Source organism: Temnothorax curvispinosus, unplaced genomic scaffold (genome assembly GCF_003070985.1).
Source record: "Temnothorax curvispinosus isolate PA1 unplaced genomic scaffold, ASM307098v1 QBEX01018459.1, whole genome shotgun sequence".
Lineage (NCBI taxonomy): Eukaryota > Metazoa > Arthropoda > Insecta > Hymenoptera > Formicidae > Temnothorax > Temnothorax curvispinosus.
In genome coordinates, this window is record NW_020228239.1 from 54,371 (window position 1) to 64,200 (window position 9,830).

The 9,830-nt window shown below is 33.1% G+C and overlaps 1 protein-coding gene and 1 pseudogene across 2 annotated transcripts; one reads left to right on the plus strand and one right to left on the minus strand.

The window, feature by feature from the left end:
- Positions 1 to 440: 440 nt before the first annotated feature.
- Positions 441 to 1,698, minus strand: LOC112468423. 2 transcript variants are annotated; one of them, XR_003042388.1, is made up of 5 exons: positions 1,535 to 1,698; positions 1,323 to 1,440; positions 1,085 to 1,173; positions 807 to 1,007; positions 441 to 722 (listed from the first exon to the last, which is right to left on the minus strand). XR_003042388.1 is itself a non-coding variant. In XM_025037588.1 (5 exons), exons 2-5 carry the CDS (start codon positions 1,340 to 1,342, stop codon positions 594 to 596), a joined length of 471 nt encoding a protein of 156 aa, XP_024893356.1. In that variant the 5' UTR covers positions 1,343 to 1,440; positions 1,535 to 1,698; the 3' UTR covers positions 442 to 593. The 2 variants fall into 2 exon arrangements, 1 of the variants encoding a protein (XP_024893356.1); XM_025037588.1 differs by having other exon boundaries at positions 442 to 722; positions 1,085 to 1,205.
- Positions 1,699 to 5,112: 3,414 nt separating this feature from the next.
- Positions 5,113 to 6,074, plus strand: LOC112468424 (annotated as a pseudogene).
- Positions 6,075 to 9,830: the final 3,756 nt, after the last annotated feature.

The following is a 9,830-nucleotide window of genomic DNA, read 5'->3' on the forward strand; positions in this document are numbered from 1 at the left end:
CGATTGAATTTTTTTCTACTACAATAAATTTTTTCAAACTCCATATGAACATGGTATGTCAGTGATAAGAAGATTCGAGAAATAAAGTTTATCTTTTTTTTGCTCGGAAAAGAATTTATGGAAATTAACTTTAAATTTTATTTCGTTCCAATTTTTTATATTATGAAAACGAAGTAAACCTATTAAATTGCAAAATTGTTTTAATTCATTAAAGTCAATTCTTGAATTGTTAAGATTATGTAATTCTCCTCCTCTCAGACAAAACTATTAGAGAAACAGTTAAATAATAACGGATTAATTTGTACGAATACATTTTTTATCATGCAATATAAATTTTTTATTCTTCAATTATACATTAGACGATTAGACTAAGGATCCTGTAAGTCCAAAAAGTACTTAATTAACCTTATTGAAAAAATAATAATTAAATCTATGAATATCTTATTAAATCTTATTAAAAAACGAATTAAAAATACCTTAGTAAAATTTATTATCAATAAATATTGAGGCATAACGGTGGCGTGTAGCAGCAAATATTATTGGTTTTGATATATTTTCAGCTTCCGTATTTTTTAAACGCTTTAACACATCTGTCATGTTTGAGTAAATTTTATATCTCTTCGGTACACAATCTCTTCTTCAGAATTTGATTTACACGCAATAATGTTCATCCCCGGATACTTGGTTGGAGTGGTCGTAAAAGATATCTGCGTTGCTACATTCTATAAATTTAAATATGATCCAAAGATTATTGAACAGATACAAAAATATATATAGATAAAGTAGAAGTTGACAAATAAATTTACCTTAACATCAGGAGATGCCTGTACCTCTTCTTCCTTCTTTCTTTTCTTCCCACTTTTTAAACGCTTCAACACAGATGTTAGGTTTAAAAGTTTTATATCTCTTCGGCGCAATTTCTTCTTCAGACTTTGATTTTCGTGTATTAATTCTCGTTCCCGAATACTCGGTTGAAGTCGTCGCAGAGATATCTGCGTTTCTACATTCTAATTTAAATACGATACAAAAGTTATTAAACAGGTAACAAAATTAATATAAAGTAAACGTCAACGAATAAATTTACCTTGACATCGGGAGATGCTTGTACTCCTTCTTCCTTCTTTCTTTCCTTATCCACTGGTGTACATGACAAGTCCTCTGTATCTATAATCTCTGGAGACAAAAACGACGAAGTACTTTCATTCCTAAAGACAGATACTGTCTGTATTTTCTACTGTCGAGTTATCTGGACTGGTGATATCCACAGATTGTGGAGAAATGCTTGGAATTGCATTTTTGTTTAATATAAGCTTGTTACTGACCCGACGATATTCCGATTCATGAAAATGAGCGTTGCACACTCGTAAATGTGATCGATATTCCTTCACTGTTGGTATAACACGCAGCCATTCCTTTAACATATCTTCCGATTTTGGAAAGCTAAAATTAAGTATATAAAATACAGAATTAATAAATCTGACATTTAAAGAAACTATCGGAGGTTACGTTTGCACATTTCAGAAAATTTGATTACCTAAAAAATGATATGTCCTTTTCCGTTGTCCATTTGTCCTTGCAAATGCAGCAGTATTTCACCATTATATAACTGTTATTAAATTGAAAACAAATTTTAATAAAATTAAAACTTTCAATGAGAGAGAAACTTATTTCATCTCTCATCCCGTGTTATTTGTTTTGATTCGCAACCTGGCTCTATTGTATAGTAACGCGCATTCTAGGGATCTGTCTTTTTTTTCTATTGTTGAACTGGCTACAGTGCTGCACCAGTGCAGTGAAGTAAAAAAAATATAAAAGGCCTAGTTTTTACGTAAACTTCTTGCACGGCCCATCTTTCCTCTTTTTCTCTCCAACGGGAAAAGGAAAAGAGGAAAGATGAACCGTGCAAGAGGTTCAGCTGAAAAAGAATAGGCCTATTATTAGACACTCTCGTTTAAATTTCGCGCTTTTATCGATACAGCAATTAGCGGATGCGCGCGAGTATCGATACTATCGAGGCGATGAGTCTCGACTCTCGAGTCTCGAGCGCCACCGGCCACCGGCGGCGCGGCGGCACCGGCCGGCTTCCGCCTTTCCGCCTTCACGTTCTCACGATCACGTCATTCACGTCTCTCCCGTTTGAACCGGCAAGGCGATCACATCTCACATCGTTTGCGTTCCGTATATATATATATATATGTATATATTTCGGATCTCTGAAATACAAGTAAGTCCCTAATTCATTGTGCTCCTGCATACGTAACACATATAATATCAATCACATATAATATCAATCAATCAAATTGTTTCATTTCAGGCGAGAAAAGACGCTGCATGACGCGAGTTCGAGAAGCGCCAGCGAGTCCAAGTATGCGGTACTTGCGGTAGTCGCGCGTTCATCAAAATGTAAGTATTCGGTGTACGTTAATTTTGTACATTAATAATATGTAATACATATTGGTACAGAGACACGGTTTTGTTATGCGACGCTTGGCATTTATTTTTGTGCACGCGTTTGCGCCGTAAGCCGCGCCGCGCCAAAAAAAAAAGATCGTTGCGTCGTTATTCAATTTCGTCCCGATGGTCGAATCGGAGCGATCGGAGCAGCCAACCAAGCGTGCCGTTCTGCTGTGCGTAATACTATTTTACGTCGCGAGATATTTCGCAGTGATTATTACGACGGTGTCACACATCGAAAGGACACATAGCTCTGTGTTAACCATCGGACTATTTGTTTACGCGACGGATTCATTCCCGCGCCATTTGCACGATTCGTGAATGCGCTGAGATGCTTCGGTTGTTCGTCGCGCGTGAGCGAACATGAGCTTTTTTTATAAATAATGTCAGTAATCTTTTCACATTTTTTACCGGTTAATTTTTGAGAATATTTATAACAAGATTTTTTCATCGACTTTAAAATGGAAAGCTCGACTTGAATAAATTTATATTTAAAGAATATCATACTACAAATACTTTTGAACGTCTGAAAAACATGAACACATAATTTTCTTGCAATATTAAAACATTGCGATAGAATCGTAATAAAATCGATATCAAAACGTGTGCTTAATCGTAATTTACGTAAATAGAACAGGGAAAACTTAACGCAAACTAAATAGATTTCTTAATGTCACAGTTCAAATATGATTACTTCAAATGCTTCGTTATATAAAATATTATACACACAGATAATTACGCGCGATAAAACTTCACAAACGCGCGCCGTTATCGAAGAAACCGCCGCGCTATATCACTTACGCAGCAACATTCGACCGAGCAGGTATAGTGTTACAAGACGCTCCGCATACCATCACGTACGTTACTTCTTATCGATTTCTTCTCACTAATAGTTCACGAGAGAGCGTCGGTTCTTTCGATGATTAAACTTTTACGATTAACGTTTTGCACATGTATCGAGACAACAGTAGTTTGTCAAAGTAGATACTTCACGTAAATTTTTATTAGAAGTGAGAACCGCAAAATGTCATGATGAAGAATTATAAATTACTATATCATTTACTTTTTTGTAGGAGGAGGATCAGAGGAGAGATCGAGAAGAGGGTTCAGGATCAGACCTCCCAGGAGAGGCATCGAATAACATTCGAACGAGTAGGTATAGTGTTACGAGACGCTCCGCATATCGTCACGTACGTTACTTTCCATCGATTTCTTCTCACTAATAGTTCGCGAGAGAGTAGTAAATTAAAATTATACAATGTATGTCATTCTGTCTTTATTATTCATTAATTGCCAAAAAGGATAGAACGACGTCATAAGTGAGAATTATCTGAATTTTGATGTAAATGGAAAGCACCTAATATGTATAATGTATCCCCGACAGGTAACCACATATGTTCCTTATTTTTGTTCTATCACTTTCTTTAACTCTTATTTATTAAGGGGGAATATGCAGTCAGAGGCACCAAAAAAGAGGGATTTTCTCGATTTTTTTTTACGTAAACGTATTAACTTTTTTATTCAGAAACTTTTACATGATATTAATATATGTTTGAAGAACTTCTTGTATTTTTTTTAGTAGAAAATAATAGTTATTATAATTTTGGCGAATATTTTAATACAACTTCTAAAAAAAAAGTAGCATCCCGGTGGACATCATATCTCGAGACAGGATTATCTAAAATAAAAAAACCAAGAAGATTTCGTTAGTAGATGACTTTATCTTCCGTGTGAACGAAGGATTTCGAAAAAATTGAATTTTGAATTTTTTAGAGAACTTTGAAGTTTGAGTCACGATTTTTACTAAAAAAAATTGACCATTTCATTTTTGTAAAACAAGTTCTCATCGTTGAAAAAAAAAATCCTTTGTCCACACGGAAGCTTAATATGTATAAAAGAAGTGTGTAAAATTTCAAAAAGATCGGTGCAGTAGATTTTGAGATATCGTGTTGAGATATCCACCGACTTCAGTATGAATAAAAGCCAAAATTATTTGCCAAAATTATAATAACTATTATTTTCTACTAAAAAAAATACAAAAAGTTTGTCAAACATATATTAATATCATGTAAAAGTTTCTGAATAAAAAAGTTAATACGTTTATGTAAAAAAATTCGAGAAAATCCATCTTCTTTTTGCGCCTCTGACTGCATATTCCCCCTTAAAAAATGAATGTTCAACTGATATATAATCTGCAGCTTAAGTCGCATTAATAAATATATGATATTAATTAAATTATATTTAATTAAAAGGAAAGAAGTCAGTGTGTCGATGTTGAGAGAAAAATCAAATATTGATTAATCAAGGCAAATTTTCGATTGTTGTTATTTCGATTAATCGAGAAACATCGCCCATTCTTACACTACTCTGTTTTGTAATTTGTGTATCTTTGCGTACGACTGAAATTTATAATGTGTGATTTAAACTTTTTAGGCACTCATATGATCAATATTGTACTGTAGTACAGATGTAAGTATAATTTATAGTATTTATACAAATCTATTTTTTCTAATCTTCTTGTTGTTTTCTTGAGTACATGAACAAACTGTAAATCCTAACTTAAAAATGTGGTATTGTATTTTGTTAAGTGTCAAGAAACCTAAACACAGAGTTGACGTCACGTTAAACACTAAATAAAAAAAATGTATTTTGTTACAGAGATTGATAAATTTGTATTCCATTATTACATCTTAGGACTCAACATGAATGATGAGGAAGAGTTCCTACTTACAGAAGATAAAGATCGTGTAAGTTTTTCTTCATTTTTACTACTTATTTTTACTACATATTATTAAATATTATTTAGGTTAATTTTAATTAACACAGTACTATTATTACAAGAAAAGTTTATATATTCGTGGATGGTAACATGCTTTGAATTGTTTATGTTTTAGGAACAAGTACGAGAGGAATTAAAACATATGAGTTTTGAGGATTTTTTTACAGAAATTAAAGGAGAAATTAGGTACCAATGAGACGGTATTTGGAAAGAAAATTACGAAAAAAACTGAGAAAATAGAGTTTAAACGGGAAAATAATAGGCCACGAGAGATTTCTGCTAAAAAGCCAGTTCCCAAATATAAAGAGTTAACTCGAGTCAAAAAAGTTGTATCTCGGGATCCTAGATTTGATAGTTTATCTGCAATGGTATGTTTGATGAAAAGGCCTTCAGACATTCTTATGCATTTATTAACAAGTTACGAGAAAACGACCTCAAAACTTTACAAAAAGAATTGAAAGAAACAACAAATCTAAAAGCTATAAAGAAAATAAAATATCTCATTCAGAGGCTTGAAAATCAGTTAAGGGAGGAAAAGAAAAGGAAAGAGAAAGTAGAAAAGAAGCGGCAAGAAAAGGAAGAGCTACTAGAATCTGTTAAACGAGGAGAGAAGCCTGTCTCCAAGAAAAAATGTAAGTTTAGCTTATCGTTAACATAATACTGATTGATATTATATTGTTTTATTTTATCTTATTTGTCTTTTGCAGCTGAGAAGAAAGTTTTGGATTTGGTCTCACAGTATGAAGAATTGAAAAATACAGGTAAACTGAAGAAGCATATTCAGAGACTGCGAAAAAAGAATAAACATAAAGACAGGATAAAATTGAAAGCAAACAGAACGGTAATTTTTTCTAATATCTATGGAACTATTTATATTTATTAAGATACAACTCTCTAGATATAGATATAAATATTTTATTTTTGTTGTCTGAATTCTCTATTGTCTAGGAAAAAAAACTTTACATTTTTTTAAGTTAAAACATTCAATATATATCTATATATTATATTAAAATAAGTATAGTTCATAATAACTTTAAAACGTTAAAACTTTTACACTCTTAAAAACGGGCCCTTATATTTTAATTCTATTAATATTATTATTAATAGAATTAAAATAAAGACCCATTTTAAAGTTTTAACGTTATAAAGTTTATAAGAAAACAAAATAGAGGCCTACATTATTTTTTTCTTTATACAATTTACAATTATAAACTTGATTTTATATTATACCAGCTTTTATATTGCGCATTAAAGTACTTTATTCCTTCCCACGGGTACGACCTTGGCGAGGTGGGAAGGCCCAGTACCCAGTACGAGGATTTTACCCAAGCAAAACTCTTGTTTTGCTTGGATAAAAATCTAAAGACGGGGAAGCTAACGTACCCTCGTCCGCCGATTTGATTTAATAAACAAACCGCAGCCGGTTTGTCGCGTTTATTTCGGGAGTGCCGTTCAAGTAATCGGACTAAAGGACTTTTTTAAACGGGAGTGCCGTACAGTATCGCGCGAGAAAGACTTTTATTGAAATTAGTCCGCGTGCGATTGTTAGTTTATTATCCGCGAGTGTTTCTCGCGAGTGTCCTGTGCGGTGAGACGAGGAGGAGGAGGAGGAGAGACCTGACGTTCTGAAAGGAGGAGGAGGTCCGAGAGAGACATCGGGCACCGGCGGAGCAACCTTGAGGTATCATTTCTTATCTGCATAAAATTAATAGGTTTTTCCTATTTATTCAGACTGTTTTATTTCGATAAAAATAATTAGAAAAAAAGAAATTTTTTAAAATTTTATAAAAATTTATTTTTGTAAATATTTTTTTCGGAAAATAGATAATTATATCAGTGAATCTAATTGAAAGACGAATTAGATGCGCGTAAAATTATGTGTATCTTTTGAAACATTAATCATTTTTAACGCCTCTTTAATTTATATCTTTCGTTTTTGTTACAGTATCATCGTAGCTACGTGGTCAAATTACTCCGCCCGTTGCGCATCGGAGCGGTGAGTGACGAATTTTTTTATAATAGTATGGGGTAACGGATTTGCGAGACCAATATTAGGTATATTTATGTATTGTTTTCAATCTCTCAAGTTGGAAAATAAATATAAAGCCAAAACCGAAAGGCGAAAGAATTAACTAAATATATAGGTAGTATAGTAAAGGGGAACGTCAGGGAGAACGAGGGATATGGAGTGAGTGGAGTCGGTTCCGGTGTCGGTTTGACGATCGCTCGTCCGATGCAATCGCCAGGTTTTTAGGAGGAATTCAGATTCGACTTTAGTTGCTAGGTTCGGATTACCTATTGAAGGCAACTCGGTGTTGCCAAGTACATTAACTAATCATTTTATAACGTTGTGCGCTCACAACAGTATAATTTACATTAAAAATATGTTAACGTTTGTTTTATAAAACATCACCAGTGTGGATTCTGTTCCCCCCCAAAAAAGTCCCAGTTCTTTAACCCCTTTTAAAAAAGAACGAGCTGGACTGTCACAGATAAAACATTTAATATAAGGTTTCATTAAACGATTTGAGATAAGTAAGCCATCGCGTTGTAATATACTGATTTCATCAACAAATTTGTTTAAATATTGATTAATATTATTAGGCTTATTATTACTACAATACATGCCGACTGCAAATGGCTTATATATGTATATCTGGGTCATGATGAACTTTGCACAGAATAGGCCAAAGCTGCTTTCGACTCGATTTGTATACAGGTATACCATCCACATTTATTTGCAAAGGTATTTCATGAGTATGCAAAGTCGTATTAACGCATTTTTGTAGTCCTTCACGTAATCCAAAATATACATATTGATATTGCTCTTCTTCTGTATCGAAAGTTTCGATATTAAAACTATATTTTGTTCCAATAAAAGACTTTGCAGATAATGGTAATTGTGGTAAGAGATTATTTCTCAAGATATTTATTAACTCTTGTAGTGCTACTTGAGAAATATTATTTTATAAAGCCCATTTTTTAATTTTTGCCACTTCGTCTTCTATTTCTTCTACATACGAATTGTTTAAAGAGGAAAGATTAAGTTCGTAGAACAGAGCTCCCGAGTCCGTAAACACACACGCACACACCCAAACACGCATACACACGCGCGCGCTAGAAGCACAAGAAGTTACCCGGGATTTGGACCAGGTTGTGCGATTAATCTAGTCCGAAGAGAAAACGAATTTTGATATGTTTTATAACGAGGGTCAGATTTGTTTATTAAATCAAAATTTGGAAAATCTATTTTTAAATCCAAAGGGATTAATTTATATGGTGTCACGTTCTGTCAAGATTAAGTTAGTTCGTCCGTTTTTGGGTCAAAACATTTAAGTTATTTACCCGGGATTTAAACCAGGTTGTGCGATTAGTCCAGTCCGAAGAGATAACGAATTTTATATATCTTATAACAAGGGTCAGATTTGTTTATAAAATTAAAATTTGGAAAATCTATTTTAAAATCCAAAGGAATTAATTTGTATGGAGTAAAAGTGCAAACTTTATTATTTTGAATTTCAGTTTCTAATTTCTTTAGTTTGAGAAATAATGGAAAAGGATCTTGATTAAATTGAATGGCTTGTTTAATTTGAAATTTAATCCTTTTTACTTGGCACCTTTTGCCCCCTTTTCTGGGCATGAATATAGGTTAAAGGAAATCCTATTGCCACTCTTTGGCACCAACAGTTAAGGAGAGGAGAACTCCCGTTGCCACACTGTTTGGCAGCGACAAGAATCAGAAAATTTCTGTTGCCACGCTATTTGGCAGCGACAGTTAAGAGTTCTGGAATTAAAGGATTTTATTGAAAAATTGATTTCAAGAATTAAAATTTAAATTACCTTTATTTGGGGAAGAATTTTCTTATAACAGTTATTTAAGATCTGGTTTATCTGATATTTAAATTATTATTATCAAGATCTGTCTTAAGATTTGCTGAAGTCAGAATTTAATTAGCTCAAGTAAGGATTGTCGGTTAATGATTTACTGATTGTCAACAAACTACTGACTCCCAACAACTAACTGTACGATGATTTTTCGCTCTTATTTATACTCAAGTGACAAGAACCCCCCCGCGCGAGCTTCTCACCACTTCTTTTGTCTTTATGTTTGAAGGAGGAGGAAGGTCTTATCACTAGGTGTAATTTTATTCCCTGTGAACCGCGGCCTGACAACCGTCTCCCCATTAGAAATCGGATAATTAATCAATATCGATAACATTCTTGGCTATTTAAAGATTGATTGAATTCAATTTTGTTTGCACGTAACAGTATCCTTAATCTATGATCTTGAATAATCGCTCTAACATTTAAAAATGATTTCGATACGATGTTGTAAGAAGTAAATTGCATTTTTACTTGCGCGTTTCTTCTATTTTTAATTTATTTTTAATTTACTCAATTTTTATTCATGAGTTAGTGCATAATATTAAATATCTGGCTGATAAAAAATATAGAATGACTAATATCGATACTCGCCGAAAAAAGTTAAAACAGTTTATAGATGAAAGGGGCTACTAATATTTTCTAATCAGCTGTGGACGCTAAGACTATAGTCAGTCTGACGTGAGAAGAACATAGTATTCGTGCGTTTCGCGAG